Source organism: Lepidochelys kempii, chromosome 1, assembly GCF_965140265.1.
Source record: "Lepidochelys kempii isolate rLepKem1 chromosome 1, rLepKem1.hap2, whole genome shotgun sequence".
In the NCBI taxonomy this organism is placed as follows: Eukaryota; Metazoa; Chordata; order Testudines; family Cheloniidae; genus Lepidochelys; species Lepidochelys kempii.
The window spans coordinates 277,755,069-277,779,554 of NC_133256.1; the positions used below are offsets into that span (position 1 = coordinate 277,755,069).

Sequence of the window (24,486 nt, forward strand, 5' to 3'; positions counted from 1 at the left end):
GTGTGTGTTAGGTCAGCATATGCTACTAAACAAGGTAGAACTATGCAAGAGACGGAGAGCTTTAGAAATGATCTGGCAGAGTTAGTGGTCATGGTTGAGAGTAACTCCTTGTTAGTGGTGACTAAAACTGCCATGCAGGTGAAGGGTGCCCAGCAGACGAGTGGTGGGTAAACCTAGCTTTGGTAAAAGAAAGGCAGAAGGAAAGAAATGGGTTGAGCACTGTTTGTTTAATGGGTTCTCAGTGGCGAATACATGGTTCAAAAAAGAGAATCCCACCTGATGACATGCTACAGTGGAAAAAGCATGCCCCGGGTAGACTATATTTTGATAAGAAAAGAACATATGAAAATGGTGCAAGACAAAAAAGGTTATACTGAGAGATTATGTGGCAGAACAACAAAGTATTAACAGCTAAAAGAATTGCAGCCTGAGAAACCAGGAAAAAAAGATGATGCTGAGGAAGCAATTGCATTGGTGGTTATATAAATAGAGATATGGGGAGGAGGGGAGAGAAAGTTCACTTTTCCTCCACTTTTATGGGGGGAGGGGGGAAGGAAGGCTTTCATACTTTGCCACGAACAATGAAGTCAGTGGAGGGAGAATGAAGGAATTTTAAAGAATGTTTCATCAAAGCAGCAGAGGTAACATGTGGCAGAACGAGTGGTAAGATGGGGTGCTTTCAGAGAGAACAAGCTGGTGGTAGAAGTCTGATGTAAAAGAGAAGTTAAAAAGAAAGAATGAATAATTCAGAGTTTGAGGAAGCAGCTAGTGATCATGAGAATAAAAAATGCAAGCAAAAATTGAGGCTAAAAAGGCAGTTGAGGTAAGAATGGAGGCAGAAGAGGAATGATACTGAAAGCTGAAGGAAGATGGTGGCAGGAAATTGGTTTTGCGGCTGGCCAAATAGAGAAACAATGAAGCATGAGATATGAAGAATTCTTTATGTGAGAAGAATAGGAATTGTGTGGTGAGCAACTCTACGGAGATGGTAGAGGTATGGAAAACATATTTTCATAGGCTGTTCCATTTGCAGCTTTTGCTTATCACTTAAGCACCAACAATTATGGGGAAGTCTCAAAAGATACTTATCTCTACAGAGGAGGCAGAAGCAGCACTGAATAAGAGAAAGATTGGTAAAGCAATTGGTGAACATAAAAATTGTTGATATGATCAAGGTCACTGGAGATACTGGACTAACATGGTTTCACAGGTATGTGATTTATTAGACCAAGGTAGGATACCAGATGACTGAAGAATGGGATTGATTGTGCCTCTCTGAAAGGATAAGGATGATACAAATTATCCAAACACCTACTGGGGCATCATCCTGTTAAGTCAGCTTCTCAAAGCCCTTGAGAGAATTCTGGAAGCAAAGTCTGAGATGCAAGATATAGGAAACTATAGAAACGGAGCAACATGGTGTTAGGAAGGGAAGGAGTACTATAAACACAATATCTGCCATGAGACTGAAATCTGAAAGAATGATAAATGGAGGATTTAATTGCTATGCAGTACTGACTAATCCTGAGAAAAGCATATATGTCTTGGTTCCTTGGGAGCTGGTGTTTGGAATATTGAGACGGATAGGAAAGGGACTTCAAGAAGCGGAGATGACAAAGGAGCTGTACCAAGGATCATGAGCTAAGGTGGTAACTATACATGGAATTTCAGAGAGTTCTGAGGTGATGTGGGAGACAAAGCAGTGTGCTGAGTCCACTTCTCTTCCAGTTATGAAGTTCATTAGTAGAAGCAGCAAGACTGCAGAGCCACAGAGAAAACTAACGTGCGCTGTCCCTTTTGGCTGATAGCTAAGGGCATTAATTCACTACCCGCCACATCGGCAGGTAGTGATCGCTCTATCGGAGATCGATTTATCGCGTCTCATCTAAACATGATAAATCGATTCCTGAATCGACGCCTGATTCCCACCTCAGCAGGAGGAGTAAGCGGAGTCGACGGGGGAACCGCCACGGTCGACTCGCCGCTATGAGGATGGCCAGGTAAGTCGAACTGAGATACTTCGACTTCAGCTATGCAAATAGCATAGCTGAAGTTGCGTATCTTAGTTCAAAAGCCCCCCCCCACCCACCCCTGTGTAGCCCAGGCCAAAGAGGAATTGGTGAATATGGTATTAGAGAGTGGGCATCTGTATTTGAAGGCAAACACAAAGAACACTGAAGTTATGCAAGTAGGGAAGGTGGAAGCAGAGCAGTTCACTGAGTGGTTGACAGAGTGGTTGACATTCCAGGAGAAAAACAATCAGAAGAAAGAATTTGTGTACTTGGGAAGTACATTTAGTGCCTTCGGAGAGAGAACTGGAGAAGTGAAAACAAGAAACTAATGTGCATGGGCGGCTGTGAAAACGGTGACAGAAGTACTGTGGGATGGGCAACTAAGTAACTAACTGAAACCAAAGTGTATGCTGCATGTTTGTCCCACCTGCTGTATGGTTTGGAAATGGTGGGTCTTACAGAGATGGAAGAAAAGGAGATATACGTAGTAGACAATAATATACTGAGGTGAATAGCTAGCATGCAGAGGGTAGACAGAGTGTACAGGGAAGAAAGCAGGAGGAAGATTAACTTGGGACACTCAGTGACAGACAGGCTGGCTCGTTTGAGGTGAGCTGGACATATGATAAGAATGGGAGAATGACGACAAGCAAAGAAAAAATGGGAGGAAGTGAACAGCAAGAAAGGAAGACAGGATATGATGGAAAGACCCTGTCAAGAGAAGCCTGAAGAGAAAAGGCCTGGACCGCCAAGCTTACAAACCTGTACCATGGACTGCAAGGAATGGCAAAGAAACGTGGGCACCTCTGACCCTGTGTAAACAGGAAAAGGAGTCAAGAAATGATGGGAAGATACCGAAAAGGAGCAGAAAAAAGTATCAGACAATAAAACAAATTACACAGAAATTAAGATGTTTTATGGCAAGACCAGTAGTCTCTCTCTAGTTAAAGCTGTAAACAGTGTTCCATTTTAAGGTTGATTTTCAATAGTTTTCTAACCTTAACTGAACCGTCATTTGAAAATGGGATTTCTAGCAACTACTGAAGCTAACCCCTTTCCCAGAAGTACAACCAACGTACATGAATAATCTTAAAGCAAATATTCTAAGTCATATATGAAATAAAAATAATACTTTCAAAATTTGTAAATTCTGAGAGACATAGGGGAGAGAGAGAGAGAAAGAGAGAGATTGCCCGAAAAGCAACCTGTAAATTTCAGAGGCAAACAACAACAGAGACGATATATATAGCATTTGAAACCCTGTTGAAGATTTCATACTCTAAGAGTTTACAAATCATTTAGATTTCCAAATAGTACAATAAAGGTAGCACACTTATTATAGCCACCTCTTTGCTGAACAATATGCTGCATGCACATTAAACACTCAATTGATGCTGTATATACTTGGCATCATAGCATGTGTTAGAATTCTATTCATCTGGAGGGATGTTCTCTAGCAAACTGCAGCAGAAACAGAGGCATCTTTTGGCAGCAGCAATAGGTGCAATTTGCATTTGTATTATTAATTATTATTATTATTATTAAATTAAATAGTGCTCTATAACCACGTATTAAACCCACAAAATCTTTTAACATCATCTTTTATCATATGCTTTGTCACAAGTTGTCATGAAGCACTACAAATGCATTTCACTCCCCCTTTGGTATGGTAAGGTCTTGAAGGTGAACTGAAGTGCTTTTTAAGTAGGCCCCTACAACACAAAAATATTATTTAGGATCTAGAACTCAGAACATACTAGCAGATTACAGGTCTTATGCAAACTCTTACACAGTAACTTTACTCACATGAGTAGTCCCACTGTTATATCACATACATTTCTCATTTCCGAATAATTTACACACCACTTTTCATATGCCTGTTTTTATACCCAGTACCTGCCCACAGACACTTAGGAGGACGGAGTCAATAAGAAAAAGATCTCAATATAAAAGCATGGTAATTGAAAGAAGAATAATCCACCACTATCCATTTCATCCATGTCCAGGAAAAAATACTAAATAATAAGCAACCCTTTTTGAGGAGCAACAGAAAACTTTGAACTTGGGTCCAATGAGAGATACATAACTGTACTTACATGAGTAGCCACATTGACCTCAAGAGGATATTTGTGTGAATAAAATTACACACATACATGTGTGCAGGACTGGGCCCATAAACATCACAAATACATAAAATATTTGAAAGTTTGTTTATCTTTTACTAATTTGGTGAACGTGTATTCAGAGTTCTCCATTTCTCCTGAAAAAATTTTGGCTGATTGTTTTTTTTTGAGGGAGTGAGCAAGAGAGTGTGTGATGTTCATCATGCATGATCCTCTGATGTAGAGTATTATAATCAAATAATGAAGTCACATGAACATTATGCTTCACGTTTGAAGAATATGGTTTTGTGTCAAACAGTGTACTATTTTCATAGACATTCCCTTACAAAAAATTGAGAAATAATTATATAAATTAATGAGCACTAAGTTTGTTTGGCATTATAATTCTTTATTAGTCATCGTTCAGTGAGTTTCATTGTAACACACAGGACAAAATGTCTTGTGTATGGCAACCCTTCCATTATTGTCAATGATAACAACCCAAGAGAGAAAGGAGGTTGAGATGATTCATAATAGTATTCCTTTCTCTGCAGCATTAGCAGGATCCTGCTGTGAGGAAGCTTATAGCAATGTTCCATCCGAATAGATTTAGAATAAAAACTTAATTCCTTCACAAATTAAACTGAGCTCACCAAATGAGATGCTATTCTTCAATATTTTTTTATTCCAGGTCAGTGGTGCACTCTAATTGTTTGCAAAAGGAAACATCTCAGGAGGCAAGATTCCAAAGAATAACCAAAGCTGTATTAACTAAAACAATTAATCTTAATTGTATTAATACTATTGGCTGTAACTGTGATTTCCTCTCCATGGACCTGACTCTTTGGCTCCATTCACAGCACAGCTCTATATGCTAGGCAATTTTCTAGTAGTAGTCAAAAGTTAATAGGATGGGAGAAAACAAAACAAAAACAGCTTGTGCAGTTTTAAAGAGATCACTGATTATCAATTAGGGGTCAGTAAATTAGGATCAGAGTCCATCCTCTGAATTAACAATGACTTGAGAGAGTACTTCACATAGCAGTTCAAGATGGAGAACGATGACTACAACTGCCACAAGGATAAGAGTCAAGTCCAGTGTATATACCGTATATCATTTTGCTGCCACGAAAAAAGCAACCTTTGGCAAGTCGAAGCAGGCAAACAGAGGACAGATAAGGAAGTTTCTAAGTTTGTTCAAAAGAGGCAAGCAATACAAGACAGCATGAATGGGTTAGAGTAGAAACAGACCAAATGTTTCAAACTTGGAAACCTATAGTTAGGCACCTAACTCTATATTTTGGTACCCAAGAGCTAAGGAGAGGTGCAGAGTCACATCATCTCCGAAACCTAAACATGGGCACCTAAATTTATCACCTAAATCCAGCCTACATTTATTCTGTCTAACTTCATCCATGCACCTTGGGGGGGTTTATAATGAATTAAAACAAATCTCACAGTGAAAACATTAAAAAAATATTAAACTGTGAAACTGTGAAAACATTAAAAAAAAACTAAGGGCTTGTTCACCTGAGCTAGCCCACCTTGAATTAGAGTAGTTGGTTTTCAACATGTGGTCCACGGACCCCTGGGGGTCCATAGATTATGTCTAAGTGGTCCATGAAAGGCTGTCATTACCACAGAACAGTAGTTTTCAACCTGTGATCTGTGGATCCCTGGGGGTCTGCAGACCACATCTAAGATTTCCAAAGAGGTCCACACCTCCATTTGAAATTTTTTAGGGGACAACAAATGAAAAAAAAAGTTTAAAACCACTGAATTAGATCGACCACACTCAAACTAAAACAGACTGATTTGATTAGCAGCACAGAGCGATTCAATTAGCAGCTGATGATTTGTTATACCTCTAACTGCTGCATAACCGGAGCCTCAAGCATTCCCACCCAACCCCTTGCATCCTTCCCTGAATGGGCCAGATAGCTTGAACTTAAAACACCACATAGCTTGAGCTAGAGACTTGTGTGTGTGTGCACGGGAGTCAGGTTAGGGGCAAAACTCAAGTTATAGCTTGAGCTAACAATGCAGTGAGGACAAGCTCTTAAGTGTCACATAATTATCCCCATTTTACAGATCAGGACATAAATGCACAGAGAAAACTTTAAAAAGGCTTGCCTAAAGTTAGAGGGACAAGGTGAGTGAGGTATCTTTTACTGTACCAACTTTTGTTGGTGAGAGAGACAAGCTTTAGAGCTACACAGAGCTCTTCTTCATGTCTGGGAAAAGTGCTAAGTGTCACAGCTAAATAGACTAACAAGCAAAAGAAATATGGAATTAATTATTTTCTCCTCCTGAAGAGTAAATCAAAAGAGAGGTGTGTAAGTGACACAGAACACTATATATGTATAGATATGAAAAAAGTCCTGGTATGAACAATTTAATATTTTGAATCGCACTGAAAACTTAATGGTTACAATCTGTCAATGCATTTATCACTGCAGTCCTGCTCCTTGAACTTGATGTTCATGAAATCTTGTGACCTCTGTGTTACGTGAACATGTCCTAAACTATTGTCTCTGAAACCTGGATTCCTGACATTATAAATCAATGTAATTAAGCTTTTAAGATTTCAATCCAAAATGCACTGAAGAAGAATTAAGCTACATAAAGCTTTGGATCAGTGCATGTAGGATCCAATCTTGGAAGACAGATACTCATGTAAGTACAGTGCCAGTACAAAAGAAAACATACCTCTCTAGGGGTGTATCGGGAAGGGCCATACGGAAACAGTTGAACACATCAGCCATTACATCCCCAGCTCACTGCAGGAGACTTCACAAGAACCCTCATAAATTGAGGCAAAGGATTCTAATGGGAACAGAGCTATGTGATCTACAATTGCACAGATCTAGTAGGGCATAGGAACTGCCATGCTGGATCAGATCAGTTGTCCATTATATTTGAATCTTGGTAAATTCGTGGCCTCAATGACTTCCTGTAGCAGTGAGTTACACAGTCTAATTCCATGGTGTTTGGAAAAGTATTTACCCTTATTAGTCTGAATTTGCCATTTTTTAAACACCAGATCAGTAACTTCTATTCTTCCTGTCTCATAACACAAGAGCATCATTTTATATACTTCTATATACCCCTCATCTTTGTCTCTCATCAAAGGTAAATAACGCCTAACACCTCTGTTACACGTGGGTATATTTAGGGTGACCAGATGTCCCAATTTTATAGGGACAGTCCCGATATTCAGGGCTTTGTCTTATATAGGTGCCTATTACCCCCAACTCTCATCCCAATTTTTCACACTTGCTAGCTGGTCACCCTACTAGTATTCCATGCCCACAGCCTGACACAGGGGCTGTGTTGCAGCTCCATGTCTCATACCTCAAGTTGTGAGGGTAGATTTCCCCTGCACAAAGCCACAATAACTTGAACTTTATGCAGATAAAATTAAATTTCACTATGCACTCCTTGAAGTTATATTTAAAATAGATCATTCTATGGTCCAATAGCCCTATAGTTACCATACTGTTCAGAAGCATCAGTTTACAGGCCAGAGTACCACGAGGGAGAAGTAATAATCTTTATATTACCTCTAAACCTTACTGCTGACCAATATATGCAGGCTAGCATATATATTAATAATATATATTATTTGCACCATAAATTTTATAATATATACATTAATATGCATTAAGTACAAATATTACTCCTTTTCTATAATCCTAAATTGGCCTACTCCTTTTCTATAATTCTATACCAAATATCCCATAACATCTTGCATTAGCTGAAGTAAGTTTTGGATTAAGTAGATAGGAAAGGTGTCAGGATCAGGATTTATGAGTATTTTACCATAGCAACAGGTAGGGAGTTATTCTCACAGGCCAGTACTGGAATATCCCAAAGGAAGAAGACAATATATATGATTGTTCTACCATGGTACAAACCTAGAAGGTACCTTCACAGTCCAATACCAGGAATGCTAGTATTCAGAACAAAGATAAGGAAAGGAACAGAACAACAAGGAAAGGAACTGGGACAAACTGATGGGTTTGATGACATGTAAAGAAATGTGTAACTTGCAAAATCATCATAAAAATATTACCAATTGAAATGTGTAACTTTGGGAGTACACCTTCTGCACGAGGTGAATGTAACATCGCTACGCAAGATGGCTTCCCAGAGACGAGTATCCTATAGATCCCTTTTCTTGAATTATATTATTATTGGATTGTAGCAATAAACCTGACTGACATTGATTATGTGGTCTCTTGAATATATTTCATAACAAACCAAAGCTTGGTTAAGCAACTGACTATACAATTTATCATCATCAAACACTATCTTTACAACTGAAAGACAGTGCCTTGACTAGCTCCAAGTGATTTCCCCCTCTCCCCTTCCAATGAAGACAGATTTTTTTTTTAAAAAAAAAATCCAGGTGACCATCTCTTGAAGGTATCATGACATCTGTGAGATGGCATGAGTCGTATTTGCTGAGGAGAAGAAGATGTATAGCTCTTCCAAAAGGTGTCTCATACACGTTCAGAGATTCTGCTCTTGATCACATATCATTAGCCAAACTGTTAGCTAGGTTCCAGATGCACAATCTTTATTATTGCTGATGTCAGAGCCAGAAAGAACAGGTTGACTATCACATTCCAGAGGGAATTTTTAGGACTGGAACTTAAAGGCTTTGTCTCTATTTGTGAGCTGACCAAATCTGATGCAGAAGTCACAGAGATAATCACAGATTGGCAACATCCAGATTCCAATTTTACAGTTATATTTTACTGTTTAACTGCACTTTAATCAAAAAGACTTAAATATCTCTTTGCTAAAAATAAATTATACATATGTTATAGGCGGGGCAGGTTGCACTGCCTATTAAGATTGCCCAACAGTTCTCATTAAAAGACATTGTTTTCACTTGCTTATAATTTATCAAACTGTAACTAATTCGGTTGTGATTTTTTACACCAGCTGTCTGCCTCAGACTGATTTTTAAGTTTCAAACAAAACTGTTCAGCCCTTTCCAAGAACAAGGCTAGAGAAAAATACATTGTTTCTGCACATTACAAAATTCCGGCAACTTTTTCTTTGGAAAACTCTAGTTCCCCCTATGCTTTCTAGCAGGGACTTGAAATTTGGCAGGGTGTGGCCTTTGTAACAGGGATGTGCCTTTTGCCATCCCAGTGAAAATCCAGTCAAATTTGGCCAAGTTCTAAGTCTTTGAAAAAAATCACTATTTGCACATACTCAGTAGAGACTCCGATTTTACCAGCTAAAATCTCCAGAATCCATCTTCACTGAGCATGCTCATCCCTCTCACAGTTCTTAATGCTCACCAGACTCTGCATGCCATCCCCACAGAGCAACTGAGCATACTCCATCCCCTCACATCTCCCATGTGTGAATGCACTGTGCATGCACCATCCCCACAGAGCAACAGAACATGCTTCAGTCAAAGGTGACGGGGCAAAAACAGATTTTCCCTGTAATTGTTGCTTCTAGCTGCTCCAGGACGGCAAGCACTGGAACTGAGAGCAGAGAGCCTGTCTCTCATGCGCTCTCAATGATCCACCTGCTGGCACCTAGGCAGGCTGGAGGAGGAAGCCCCCTAATTCAAATGCTGAAGGGACAAAAGCTGGGCCACGGGGAAGGAATGGAGCAGATCAGGACAAAGACTAGAGAGACCAAGAGAATTGGAAGGGGGTGGAATGGGACTGGGTAGTGTGGAGACAGAGGCAGGTAGGCTGGGACTGTCTGAGCAGTGAGGCTGGAACTTGCTGGGCAAGGACACTGGGACTGGGGACACAGATCACATGAGGAGCTGGACGACAGGGAGATTGCAAGTAGTGGGTAAAGAGACTGGGACTAGGAACCAGTGGATGGAAGAGAAAGCTGACAAGGAACTGGGATGCATACAGAGAAATGGGAGGAGTCTTGTGAGGGAGACTGGGAGTCAGTTGAGGGAGGAAGGAGAGAGAGAGTTAGGATGAGTAGCTGGAAGGAGGGCACTAGGACTGGCTGAGCGAGGAGACTGAAATTGGATGAGGGAATGGAATTCTGGGAGTGGAGTAGATTGGTATTCAAACATGAGCACAGAGTGGAAGATTAGGACTGGGATCAGAAGTCTGAGGAATAGAGAGTTGAAAAGCAAGGAGAATGGAACTGGGACAAGGAGCCAAGGGTGAGGAGACATGACTGGGACGGTTAGGAAATACCAGAATTAAGGTTGCATAAATAACCTTAATTTGCCCTCTTGTGCGTATGCATTATGATACAATCTTTAATTACATGATCACATACAATTTTTTCATAGGTTTCAGAGTAACAGCCGTGTTAGTCTGTATTCGCAAAAAGAAAAGGAGTACTTGTGGCACCTTAGAGACTAACCAATTTATTTGAGCATAAGCTTTCGTGAGCTACAGCTCACTTCATCGGATGCATACTGTGGAAACTGCAGAAGACATTATATACACAGAGACCATGAAACAATACCTCCTCCCACCCCACTCTCCTGCTGGTAATAGTTCATCCAAAGTGACCACTCTCTCTACAATGTGTATGATAATCAAGGTGGGCCATTTCCAGCACAAATCCAGGTTTTCTCACCCCCCACCCCCATACACACACAAACTCACTCTCCTGCTGGCAATAGCTCATCCAAACTGACCACTCTCCTTACAATGTGTATGATAATCAAGGTGGGCCATTTCCAGCATAAATCCAAGTTAAACCAGAACATCGGGGGGGGGGGGGGAATAGGAAAAAACAAGGGGAAATAGGCTACCTTACATAATGACTTAGCCACTCCCAGTCTCTATTTAAGCCTAAATTAATAGTATCCAATTTGCAAATGAATTCCAATTCAGCAGTTTCTCGCTGGAGTCTGGATTTGAAGTTTTTTTGTTTTAAGATAGCGACCTTCATGTCTGTAATTGCGTGACCAGAGAGATTGAAGTGTTCTCCGACTGGTTTATGAATGTTATAATTCTTGACATCTGATTTGTGTCCATTTATTCTTTTACGTAGAGACTGTCCAGTTTGACCAATGTACATGACAGAGGGGCATTGCTGGCACATGATGGCATATATCACATTGGTGGATGTGCAGGTGAACGAGCCTCTGATAGTGTGGCTGATGTTCGCCCCTACTCTACTTGCGCTATATTGATGACATCTTCATCATCTGGACCCATGGAAAAGAAGCCCTTGAGGAATTCCACCTTGATTTCAACAATTTCCATCCCACCATCAACCTCAGCCTGGTCCAGTCCACACAAGAGATCCACTTCCTGGACACTACAGTGCTAATAAACAATGGTCACATAAACACCACCCTATACCGGAAACCTACTGACCGCTATTCCTACCTACATGCCTCCAGCTTTCACCCTGACCACACCACACGATCCATCGTCTACAGCCAAGCTCTGCGATACAACCGCATTTGCTCCAACCCCTCAGACAGAGACAAACACCTACAAGATCTCTATCAAGCATTCTTACCACTACAATACCCACCTGCGGAAGTGAAGAAACAGATTGATAGAGCCAGAAGAGTTCCCAGAAGTCACCTACTACAGGACAGGCCTAACTAAGAAAATAACAGAACGCCACTAGCCGTCACCTTCAGCCCCCAACTAAAACCCCTCCAACGCATTATTAAGGATCTACAACCTATCCTGAAGGATGACCCAACACTCTCTCAAATCCTGGGAGACAGGCCAGTCCTTGCCTACAGACAGCCCCGCAACCTGAAGCAAATACTCACCAACAACCACATACCACACAACAGAACCACTAACCCAGGAACCTATCCTTGCAACAAAGCCCGTTGCCAACTGTGCCCACATATCTATTCAGGGGACACCATCACAGGGCCTAATAACATCAGCCACACTATCAGAGGCTCGTTCACCTGCACATCCACCAATGTGATATATGTTATCATGTGCCAGCAATGCCCCTCTGCCATGTACATTGGTCAAACTGGACAGTCTCTACATAAAAGAATAAATGGACACAAATCAGATGTCAAGAATTATAACATGCATAAACCAGTCGGAGAACACTTCAATCTCTCTGGTCACGCAATTACAGACATGAAGGTCGCTATCTTAAAACAAAAAGACTTCAAATCCAGACTCCAGCGAGAAACTGCTGAATTGGAATTCATTTGCAAATTGGATACTATTAATTTAGGCTTAAATAGAGACTGGGAGTGGCTAAGTCATTATGCAAGGTAGTCTATTTCCCCTTGTTTTTTCTTACACCTCTCCTCCCCCGCAGACGTTCTGGTTAAACTTGGATTTATGCTGGAAATGGCCCACCTTGATTATCATACACATTGTAAGGAGAGTGGTCAGTTTGGATGAGCTATTGCCAGCAGAAGAGTGAGTCTGTGTGTGGGGGAGGGGGGGTGAGAAAACCTGGATTTGTGTTGGAAATAGCCCACCTTTAGATAAGCTATTACCAGCAGGAGAGTGGGGTGGGAGGAGGTACTGTTTAATGGTCTCTGTGTATATAATGTCTTCTGCAGTTTCCACAGTATGCATCCGATGAAGTGAGCTGTAGCTCACGAAAGCTTATGCTCAAATAAATTGGTTAGTCTCTAAGGTGCCACAAGTACTCCTTTTCTTTTTGCGAATTTTTTCATAGGAGCCCTGCTTCATTAAGTGCACAAGATGGACTGTGCTCTCTAGGGATCAATCAAGGCTGTGTAGTAAAGGAAACTTGTCAGTAGGACCCCTGCTTCATTGGTTGCAGAAGTTGGAAGGTTACCTATAAGTAAGGCTACGTTTATGTCACAGAGGTCTTGGAAGTCATGGAATCTGTGATATTTTCTGCTTCGGCCCCGGGGCTGTGGGACTCTGGAGCTGGCAGCCAGTGGGGCCCTGGCAGGGTTCCAGGGACAGGAGCGACAGGCAACAGGGGGCCCCCTGCAAGGTTACAGAAACAGGTGACAGACTCCTGAGGGGGCCCTCCTCGGGGTTCCAGTGATGGGCGACAGCCTTGTGCGGATAATGGGGGGGGGGGACATGGGAGGGGAAGAGGGATGCCTCAAGTGAGAGGCTGGGAGTGTCCTATTTTCTCTTTGGGAAATATGGTCACCCTGCAGCTCCCAACCGCTATGAGTGTGGGGGGTGGGGCCTGCAGCTTCCAGCTGCTGAGGGGGAACGGGCCCCACAGCTCCCAGCCACCACGGTGGTGTGAGAAACCAGGGAGCCGCAGCAGCAAAAGTCACAGGCAGGTCACGGCTTGTGAATTTTTTTTTTTTATTGCCCGTGACCTGTCCATGACTTTTGCTAAAAATAACCACGACAAAGTCTTAACCTTACCTATAAGTGAATGAGGAAGAGGATTGGAGGAAGAGAAAGGAAAGTCTCATGGTTAAGGCATGGTTAATGTTTTTCTGGAGAACTAGATTCTATCCCTCCCTCTGCCACAGAGTTCCTATATGGTGTTAGGCAAGTTATGTAAAACAAAGTTTTCACAGGTGGTCATAACTGTGTTTTCCTTAATTTCTGGGTGCCCAACTTGAGACTTCAATTTGAAGAAGTACTGCGCACTCACAGCTGCAACTGAATTCAGTGCGAGCTGTACTTTGAACATGAGAGCTCCATATAATGCTAAGAATGCTGAAAAATCAGGTTTCAGGTTGCTCAGATTGCGCACCCAAAATTAGGGTAAACTTTTGACTTTAATCTCTCTGTATCTTAGCTCCCCAACTGCAAAATGGGAAAAGTATCACCTCCTCACTGCACAGAGATCATGTGAAGATACTTAGCATCTGCATGAATCACAAACACTATACTAATGAGCACCACAGAAAAGCCCATGGGGAAATTAATAATTCTGTCTTTAGAGCAGGCTTTGAATAGTGTGGAGTAAATAAGGCCTAGGACAACACAATGAACACAAGGACAAAACAACACACTGAATAGCTGCTCATTAAGTGAGCACTGTCCATGCTGTGCACTAAATGATGCCAGGGTCTTCTGGAAAAAACAGTATGTGATGACATAAATAAAGACCAGGAGGTTGCACAGGCAACTTTGAGGCATTCCTTATTTTTTTGAGTGCCTAACTTTGCAACCTTAATATTATTTTAATGTAGATTTTGTGTAATATATGTAGATTATTATATAAACACACACACACTTTCACACATGCTCTATATACATTTACACATATATAAATAAAATACAGTTCGTATTTTATATATTTATGTTCTACTGCTTAAGTGTTCAAAGCTCTAGACATTATACTCTCCTCAGTCTATCAAGTTTATTTCTATAACAAACGATTTCCAATTTATCCTTAGTTCACCTTGTCAAACAGTACTGTTTTCCCAAATCTGCCTCAGGGTCCTGCTGACGGATTGCTCTAATTGCAGTTGGTGCAGTAAAAAAGGCAGCCACTCCATGCTCTGCTAGCACACGGAAGTAAGCACCAGCATCTGGCGTTCCCACAGGCTTCCCCTATGGAGAGATTAATATAAAATGTCATAGGATAAAAATATTTCATAATTCCTTGACAGCTCACAACTTGAACACATAACAATAGCAATCAACACATCAACAACTGTATTTCAAAAACACTTTTGAAATACCTTTGTCGATATACAATGAGATTATTCATTTGCTATACCATTAATATCACAAGCTGGAGTCTTGTTTCAGAGTAAACTCAAAAGCTTCTGAGCTCAATCTCCAACTGTGCCCAATAAGTGCTAGCTACAGCTAGGAAAAGTTGGGGGAGGGATGTGTGTTAAAAGAAGAGCCGCAGAAGAGCGGTTTCTACACTGGAGACAGAGAGTCAATTCTGCACCAACCCTGGTCCTGGAACAGTGTAGAACAGCTTCAGAGTCCTAACGGGCTGCATGGGTGGCACGTAATGGAGGCTGGGGGAGGCTAAGCCACCTCAAACCTCTGCTAATGCTCCCCACTACAACCCCAGCCACGTTGGGGGCTTGGGGCTCCTCTGGCCCCAGAGGGCAAGAGCAGGGGGTGGAGTGGGGGCAGGACCTCAGACCGAAGGAGGGGGCCTTGGGCAGAAGGGGTGGGGCAGGGGACTAGCCTCCCCAAACTGGGGGTTCACATGCCGCCCATGATGGACTGGTTCAGCACTCCAGCCACATTCCCTTTCTCCAAATTACATTGTCAGTGCAGAGGCACAGAAGGTGGTTGTGATATTTTGGGGTTCACCCAGAGCAGTAAGGGGTTCTGCGACTGCCTACCCAGTCACTTTGGGGTGTCTTAATGCTGTCCTGCTATGGCTCAGATATGACACCAGCAGCCTGCCCACAAGCACAAGGCCATACCCTGACCTCCATCAACCTAGTTACTCCTTGCAGGGTGATACCAACAGCCTTCAAGTCCCAAGTCTCCCCAAACTGTCCTCCCCAAATTCTGAAGTACCAGACACTAGGACTGTTCCCCTCTGGTTTGTCACCCCAAAGGCATGAAACTAGCCCCCCAGTTATCAGTTCACTGTTGCACTCACATGTCACACCGTTTGCACAACAGAGACCCACTAGGGGTAAAAGGTGTATTTAACAGAAAAACCACAGATTTAAAGATAAAATAGTAAGGAAAAGCAAACATAGACAAGTTCCACAGAAAATATACAAAGACACCTTCAGGCTTTGCACTTCCACATTCGATAAAATCTCTTTTCTAGAATAAGTTACCTTTTCTCTTTGAAAAGTTTCCCAGCATGTCCCTAGCCATAGTGGGGAATCCAGCGTTGACAGACAGCCTCCTGCCTTTGAGGCTATCCTTCAAATTCAAGATGGATTTCACTTCAGATCAGGGGTGGTCAATAGACGGACCATGGGCAAAATCTGGACAGTCAGATGCTTTTGGACCCAAAAAATCTTTTTATTTACTTAGTATTATCGTTATTGGTATTATTTTCTCTGGAGTCTGGACCTTGACTATACCTTGACCAAGAAATTTGGACTTTGACAAAAAAAAATAGTTGACTACGCCTGCTTCAAACCCCTTCCATTTTAAAAGGGTTGGCAGGTTTTTTTCCCCTTCAGTCACTACTGCTATACAAAGTGGGGAAATACCCAATTGTCTCAATGTCTTTCCATTAACATTAATGGTCTACTATTGTCGTTTCCTAGGCTGGACAATTCATCGCCACTTGAAACTGGTTTTGGGTAAAGAACTGGCTTGGGTTCTCTCCCATCTTGGCTGCTCCTCCGCCCCATTGTGAGGCGATGATAAAACTGCAGTACCGATCAGGAGCACAGTTTTCTCTGTACTTAAACACCTAGATTCATAACCACAGCCTGTATACATAGCTCATAGTGACCAAGTCCAGAACATGACAAGCTTTCAAAAAAGACCCCACTCAATTCACTTTTCTAGTACAACTATACAGTATGTAACCAGTTGGTTCCAACTGCTCATTTTGGAGGTTCAAACCTTCTGTTTTCCCCCTGGGGTGTCTGGACATAGATTGTCACAGTGGTAACGTAGAATTCCATTATGCTGGCTCTTTGCTACCCAGGATTCCCCTCACCTTGCAAAAATCCCCAGCTGGCTGCTCATACTGGCTTTCTGGCCCCTTCATGCCCCTACAGCAGCACAAAAAAAAGCTGGAGAGGGGGGCAAGAATCTGGCCCTTTGTATTTTGGTGTGCTACAATAGCAGCTTTTTCCTAAGCACTGACTTTCCATATCTCAAAACATGCCAGGGGAATAGTAAACAACAGTAACCAGATGTGACAGATTGCCCGGCATGGCTAGGGATAAAAAGCAGCAATCATTTTCTACAGTGCTGTAAATAAGGAAACCGGGTGGCAAGCGATCTTCTAATAAAAATTTTATTGCTCCTGATTGCTGCAGTGAGAGAAGGTCACCATACCTGTTTATTTTAAATGATAAAGAGATTAAGTAAAAACAGAGGGACTTTTAGGCAAAGCTCTACAGGCTATTGCCAGAGCCTTTTCACTAGAAAGATCACATTTAGAAGAAGAACTTTCTGTATCACACAGGGTTTATAGCCAAGTCAGGATACAGCTTTCATACTGAAAATGCCACTAGCATAAACATTGGACAAGAAGCCACAAGCCCAGAGCAAGCGTTTCATAGTTGCAAATGTCACCATATTGCTGCACTACAGCACTCAAACAAATGCACATTACAAACTCAAATCTCCATCTGGTATAAATGAGAATTTAGAGTGCGTTACATATATGTGTACATATTGTGATTGCATTTATGTAGACAATCAAGTCAACTGTGTTAGTCTAAGTGTCTTAACCATTCAACAGCTGAGAGAAGAGCATTATGCAAGTCTATGATGAAGTCCAAGCAGTCCTTGTTAATGGATGCAGGCTACAAATGTGACTTACATCTTTTAACTGGCCACAGAAGCAAAGGGGAAGTCACAAGGACCCCACTTACAGTCATTAGCAGCACATCTGATTACTCTACATCTGAAGTGATTGAGTTTTACCCAGAGATAATGTGGAAGGTCAAAACCAGGGGGCTGGACTGTTGGATAGTTCATGAGATAAGAACAAGTTTCAAACATGCCTGTCACCTAGTATGCCACCCGAAGATGATATCAAGATTCTTAGGGGAACTGTCCAAACAGGATGTGTGTGAGCTGTGACTGTGGGCTTGGTAGACTAAACACATCTTTAAACAAGGGTAGATGTGGTGCACCTTACAGTGCATATTCTGCAAAGCGACTTGTTGCCCCATGTCAGGAGGGTTGAGGCTGAACATGACTGGAAGCCAGGACAGGTCAGTCAGTTTCATGGTATCTGTTATTAAACACTTGGTTCCATTTAACTGAGTGTCTACCAATCCCATGTGAGAAGAGCTAAGCCACACCAGGGAGCAACACTATTACAGAATAGCACAAGGCAAGCTCAGAGTTTCTTAATTGCCTCCCCAGGAACCAGCTAGTTTGCTGATCAGGTTGTTTCTTGTCTTTTATTTACAGTGTGATCTTAGTAAGGTTTTGCTTGAAAACTCAAGTTACGGTCCAGTGTAACAGCTAGATACACAGACTGAGTCATGGTCTAGCCTGTGTCCACTCATGAAGACGTTAAGCTGTTTGTTGGCCTTTGTGTGGTGTAGATGCAAGCAGCTAGAAACTGTTCTTTTTCTTTTAGTACTAGGTGTGACACTCTGCACCCCATAGTCATCATAGTAGTATGATTAATGATATGATGACATAATTCTGATGCATCTTGGACAAAATGTGTCATGTGAGGTGTCATTGGAAAAGTTATGATTTGCTGAATATAATTATCCTACTTGTATGCATGTACCATTTTTGTATCTGGAGTTATGAATATTGACTATGTATCTGTATTTCAAATGTGGTTGCACCTGGCTGACACCCACAAACCAAGATGCTTCCAGTCTAGACAGCCAATTGTGAAGAGTCTATTCAAGATAATGGGCCATTAAGGAAAACAATGGGCCTCAGGAGAAGCTTGTCCCCCACCTTACCGGGGAGTGCTTCAGTCTGCCTATGAATAATGGATGCTATGACTCAGTGAAGCATGCAAGGGCATGTGACTAGACCATATGATACTGAACTCCATTTTGGTACCTATATTTTTCCACAAACTCGGCTGGCAACTTGGCTTGGAACAAAGGTGTTCCCTCCATAGGGAAGAAACTATAAAAGGGGGAAGTGACTTCACCAATCGGCCTCACTCAACACCTGGAAACACTTTAGAAACAACGACTGAACTGACGGAAGTGCTCGCCCCAGGTTGGTAGAGAGGATTCCTGCCTGTGTATAAAACATCGACAAACTGATTTTACTCTCTAACAGGGTCAGACCCTGTTTGATTCAAATCCTGTGTACTGCATAAGATTTAGATTATGTTTTGTTTATTTCTTAAGTAATCCTCTTTGATCTGTTTGCTATCACTTATCACTTAAAATCTATCTTTATGTAGTTAATAAATCTATTATATTCTTTACCTAAAACAGTGTGGTTTGAGTGAAGTGAAAAATATCAGCTCAGTTAACAAAGGCTTTGTGCATGTCCTCTCCACATCAAGAGAGGGGCGGACTGAGTAATAAATTCATACTGGTTGAGCTTCTGACCATAGCAGGACAGTACAGCTCTGGGGTCATCGGCTGCGGGTATTATGTCTGGAGCCTCTCTATTGTTGGTTCATGCAGTGACTGGCCAGAGCATTCATGAACACAGCTGGGTATGGTCCCTGCCTGTGGATGTTGGTGAGAGTGCAAGCTTGGAGGGCTTTGCAGCTTGTCACAATGTCACTGTGTGAGAGGGAACCCAGACTGGTAAGGCAGGGAGATCAGTGGTACCCCAGTTCTAGTTTGCACCCTGGGGGAGGACCCCTCACACCAGGTTTATGTCTCTACTTTTTACAATAATGAGTCACCTCTTTCATATCTGCACTCAGACAGGAGCACTGGAATCTATGTAAAAGGGTGGGGGGGCCTCAGCGCTGGCATAGTGGCCCCAACTCTCCCCTGAGGTCCCACTCCTCCTCTTACCCCTGAGGCTCTGTCCCCTGGCCAGGCCAGAAACTGGAACCAGGCTATAGTAAGAGCTGCCTACCAAGGGCATCCGGGCTGCTGTGAGGAGCCCCAGACCCTTCACCTGCCCTTGGTAGGGGGCCAGGGGGCCCAAGAGCAGACCCTGGCCCATGTCCCCACCTCCACGTCCCCACCAGCCCAGAGCAGATGGAGGGCCCGGGGCTCCCCACAGTGGCTTGGGTTCCCTGGGTGGCTCTTACCAGGGCCTGGCTCCCAGCCTGACCAGGGCCTCAGGGGGAAGAGGAGAAGCGGGGGCAGAGCCCCATGATGATTGAGGGCTGAGGCCCACCTCAGCACCTCCCCCCCTCCCCCACACACACACACCAGAAGACACTGGGGCTGCCGTAAAGCACAGCCCCTGAAAAGTGAGGGAGCCATGGCCCTCCTAACTCCCCCCTGGTTCTGGCACCCCTGCATTCAGAACTTCTAGGTGACAAATCCTGGTCCTGTACTGACAAGCAGATGACACCTGTGTAATTAAAACAACTGGCACTAGTATTAGGAAGTTGTAGGATAAATATAAAATTAAAGAATAAAAATTAGCTTATTGGTTAAGGAACTATATATGTGTTTAAAGAAAGGCCCTGACTAGCAAGTAGAAGGAAGGCCATGAAAATAATGAGTTATAAGGCCAAAAGGAATGAAGTAGGGAGAATGTCTGATTTAAAGATTAAATAATGAGATAAGGGGAAGTTTCTAAAAAGAAGACCTCTAACCGATGTGGGTGACTGCAGATGGTTTTAAATCAAATAAAGAGAATCTGTCTTAAAATGAGCTAACACAGATCTTACCACCCCACATACCTGTCTTATCCCCTATGTGAACCCAGGTGCAAGGGGAAAATAGTTGAACAGCAAGAAGGAAGGGAGGAAAGTGCTAGACAGGGGATACCGGTCTAACACTCAGCTCTTGCCACACAGTCTGATAGCTTTTCAGGCAAGATGCCACCGAATTTCCTCTGGGAACTCCCCACTATCCGTTCTTTTCCATCTTATCAATTTCTCTATATCAGTATCTTCCTGCTGACCTCTTCTGTCTCTCTGAGCATGAGGACCCTGCTCTCTTCTGTTTCCCTTCCCCAAGTGCCACTCCCTCCTTGGGCATTCCCTCCAAAAATGGTCAGGGCTATCAGAATGCCAGCATCCATCCGCTTCCTCACTTTGATCCTACATCCATCATGATCTGGGCTGATATTTCCATGGTAATTTGCACTGGGCCTGAATCTTCACAGCCTCCTTAAAATGATCCACTTCACCCCATAATTCTAACACTCCCAACACTGTCTACATGACCCATGACTCATACAATGAGGTCTTGTCCCCACTTCTCTTCTTCCAGAGAATGGATATACATCCTAGCACCAGTACCTTGAAAACTAAAACTTCCAGTCTCCTCACCAGTTCCATCTCTATAGATAGCCTGATAGTTTCATCTAATCTTTGGGACGTCCCCATCCAGAGCTGTAGTTGCATCTCCCCACTAAAAGCGTAACTGACTAACTGATCTCAAGCTAGAGCATCTTGCATCTCAGAGCCTGTTTATGGCAAAGTGTTCACAACCACTTTCCTCTGGCTTCTTCCCATAGTTGAGGAAAGCTGCCCAATCTCAGTCAGTGCATGCTGTAGGCTCCATAGAATGTGTAAGGGCATCTGTTAGACACTTATAGGCCTGTCAAACCTTACTGCTAAATCCTCATCCTCCGTGTCTTTCCCTATGAGCAACAGGCTCAGGAACTTCAGCTTATTGGACTCAGCTCACTCAGTAAGACTGGTTGCCATTTTGAACTGTGCATGCCAATCACTCCACTTTTGTTGCTCTCCACTATAAGGGGTTGGGTTAAATACAAGCCATGCTGTCCTTCTTGGAGGTGGCATAGAATCATAGAAGATTAGGGTTGGAAGAGATCTCAGGAGGTCATCTAATCCGACCCCTTGCTAAAAGTAGGACCAACACCAACAAAATCATCCCAGCCAGGGCTTTGTCAAGCCAGGCCTTAAAAACTTCTAAGGATGGAGATTCCACCACCTCCCTAGGTAACCCATTCCACTGCTTCACCACCCTCCTAGTGAAATAATTTTTCCTAACATCCAACCTAGACCTCCTCAAGTGCAACTTGAGACCATTTCTCCTTGTTCTGTCATCTTTCACCACTGAGAACAGCCTAGCTCCATCCCCTTTGGAACTCCCCTTCAGATACTTGAAGACTTATCAAATCCCCCCTCACTCTTCTCTTCTGCAGACTAAATAAGCCCAGTTCCCGCAGCCTCTCCTCAAAAGTCATGTGCCCCAGCCCCCTAATCATTTTCATTACCCTCGCTGGACTCTCTCCAATTTGTCCAAATCCTTTCTGTAGTGGGGGGCTCAAAACTGGATGCAATACTCCAGATGTGGCCTCACCAGTGCCGAATAGAGAGGAATAATCACTTCCCTCAATCTGCTGGCAATGCTCCTACTAACGCATATTTGACCCTTCCACCAGGAGTACCCCCTCCTTCCCAGTCACTCATTTTCTTCCCTTCAAATGCTAACAAAAAGAAACCTCTCTACAATTAACAACAGTTTATCTTTTAAATAATAGCCCAGATCGCAGACTTCCACTTGCCTCACTTGCAGGATAATCACCACAATCCAACTGTGGCATCAATTTGTGCTAACCACCCCATACTTTGTGCTGCACACAGGTGCTGGTTGATGTCCTAGGGTAGGAACATCTTCATAAATTTGTTTAGGGATGAAATGACAACCTGCTTGTGGTCTCTCCTCCTATGTGTGTAAGCACAACAAATGTCATTAAATTGATGATCAAATGTCCCGAAAAGGCCTACAGGTCAGCAAAGCAATGGCAAAAATGGCACCTTCCAAGTCAAACCATACAATGGCCCCTCACTGCATATAATGCAGTTAAATATCAAGGGTTTATCCAGCACAAAATGCAACTACCTCACGAAGATCCTATGAACTGAGAAAATTGACCGGAGGAAATGTAAATTGAGTGAAAAAGTCATCGCTCCAAGATCAACAGATAGATCCCTATCTTAGCAGTCTTCCATCCAAAACAAGGCCTGGTAACATATACCAAAGATGATGTGAAGAACTCTATACAGCTACTCCCTAACACAACCCCTAATTCCATCGCCATCCAGGTCATCAACTTGACGGTAGTGAATGTCGATAAACCCCTGTCAAGGTTCCTTCCCCACTCTGAACTCTAGGGTACAGATGTGGGGACCTGCATGAAAGACCCCCTTAAGTTTATTCTTACCAGCTTAGGTTAAAAACTTCCTCCAAGGTACAAACTTTGCCTTGTCCTTGAACAGTATACTGCCACCACCAAGCGCTTTAAATAAAGAACAGGGAAAGAGACCTTTGGAGATCTCTTCCCCCAAAATATCCCCCCAAGCCCTACACTCCCTTTCCTGGGGAAGGCTTGATAAAAATCCTCACCAATTTGTACAGGTGAACATAGACCCAAACCCTTGGATCTTAAGAATAATGAAAAATCAATCAGGTTCTTAAAAGAAGAATTTTAATTGAAGAAAAAGTAAAAGAATCGCCTCTGTAAAATCAGGATGGTAAATACCTTACCTTACAGATTCAAAACATAGAGAATCCCCCCAGGCAAAACCTTAAGCTACAAAAAGACACAAAAACAGGAATATACATTCCCTCCAGCACAGCTTATTTTACCAGCCATTAAACAAAAGGAAATCAAACGCATTTTCTAGCTAGATTACTTACTAACTTAACAGGAGTTGGAAGGCTGCAGATCTGATCTGTTCCCGGCAAAAACAACACACAGACAGAACCCTTTATTCCTGCCCCCCCTCTTCCAGATTTGAAAGTATCTTGTCCCCTCATTGGTCATTTTGGGTCAGGTGCCAGCGAGGTTACCTTAGCTTCTTAACCCTTTAGAGGTGAAAGGGTTTTGCCTTTGGCCAGAAGGCATTTTATAGCACTGTATACAGAAAGGTGGTTACCCTTCCCTTTATATTTATGACAACTCCCATTAACGAACTTGCCCTCTCGCAGTGCTGCCACCTTCAAGCCACCCCACCATCACGTAGGCGACTTCAACAACCACCACAATTTGTGGGGCTATGATACCAACGATTGCGCGGGAGAAAAACTGTCGTCACGGGCAGTGGCAGAAGACCTTTGTCTGCTCTACAACACTAAGGAGCATGGCACTTTTAGCACACTGACAAAAATGCTATACGCCTGACCTTTGCTTTGTAAGAGAACAGCAGCCACCTTTTGCCATCAACAAGGATAGTATTTGACAACTTTCCCAAAAGCCAACACAGACCCCTGGTAATTCAGGTCAGTCTCCAGATCCTGCTATTTCGAAGCCTCAGTGGAACTTTTGGAAAGCTGTATCCCTCCGACCTCTGCCAATTATCATCACCACATTAGCCTAATAACAGCTGCCAAAGCCAATATTCCCAGGTGATACAGAAAGGCTTTCACCACCTGCTGGACACTAGACAGCAAAGAACTGCTTTGGCAGTATAAGGCAAAAGGAAAACTGGATACAGCAAAAGCCTTGGGCCTTTCCCTGCAGCCATATTAGCAGCCATGAGTTGAGAAGCAGAAAGTCACATCATCACATTCCTTCTAAAGTATACCAAAACAAGGTAATATCGGGCTGGTAAAAAGGCACCCCTCCTAATAGTGCCCACCATCACCAGATAAGCAAGGAATCTCTTAAGATGTTTAAAGAAAACTTTGCTTGAGAGCATTCTGTCTGGCAAGGAATCACTTATCAATAGTTCTGATTATAAAACCCAAACTTCCATTGTTTTGCCTTTATGGTCCCTACTTTTCTATTGTTTATCTGTAT

At 42.8% G+C, this 24,486-nt stretch overlaps 1 protein-coding gene across 5 annotated transcripts in view; it reads right to left on the minus strand.

The window, feature by feature from the left end:
• ACSS3 (acyl-CoA synthetase short chain family member 3) overlaps positions 1-24,486 on the minus strand; it is a 138,410-nt gene that overhangs the window by 71,824 nt on the left and 42,100 nt on the right. For all 5 annotated transcript variants that reach the window (XR_012156729.1, XM_073327638.1, XM_073327637.1 and 2 more), the window contains one exon: positions 14,423-14,574. Coding sequence is in view for 4 of the 5 variants with exons in the window: in XM_073327638.1 (XP_073183739.1) it covers positions 14,423-14,574 (152 nt within the window). In the remaining variant the exon portion in view is untranslated. The remainder of the gene's footprint in view (positions 1-14,422; positions 14,575-24,486) is intronic.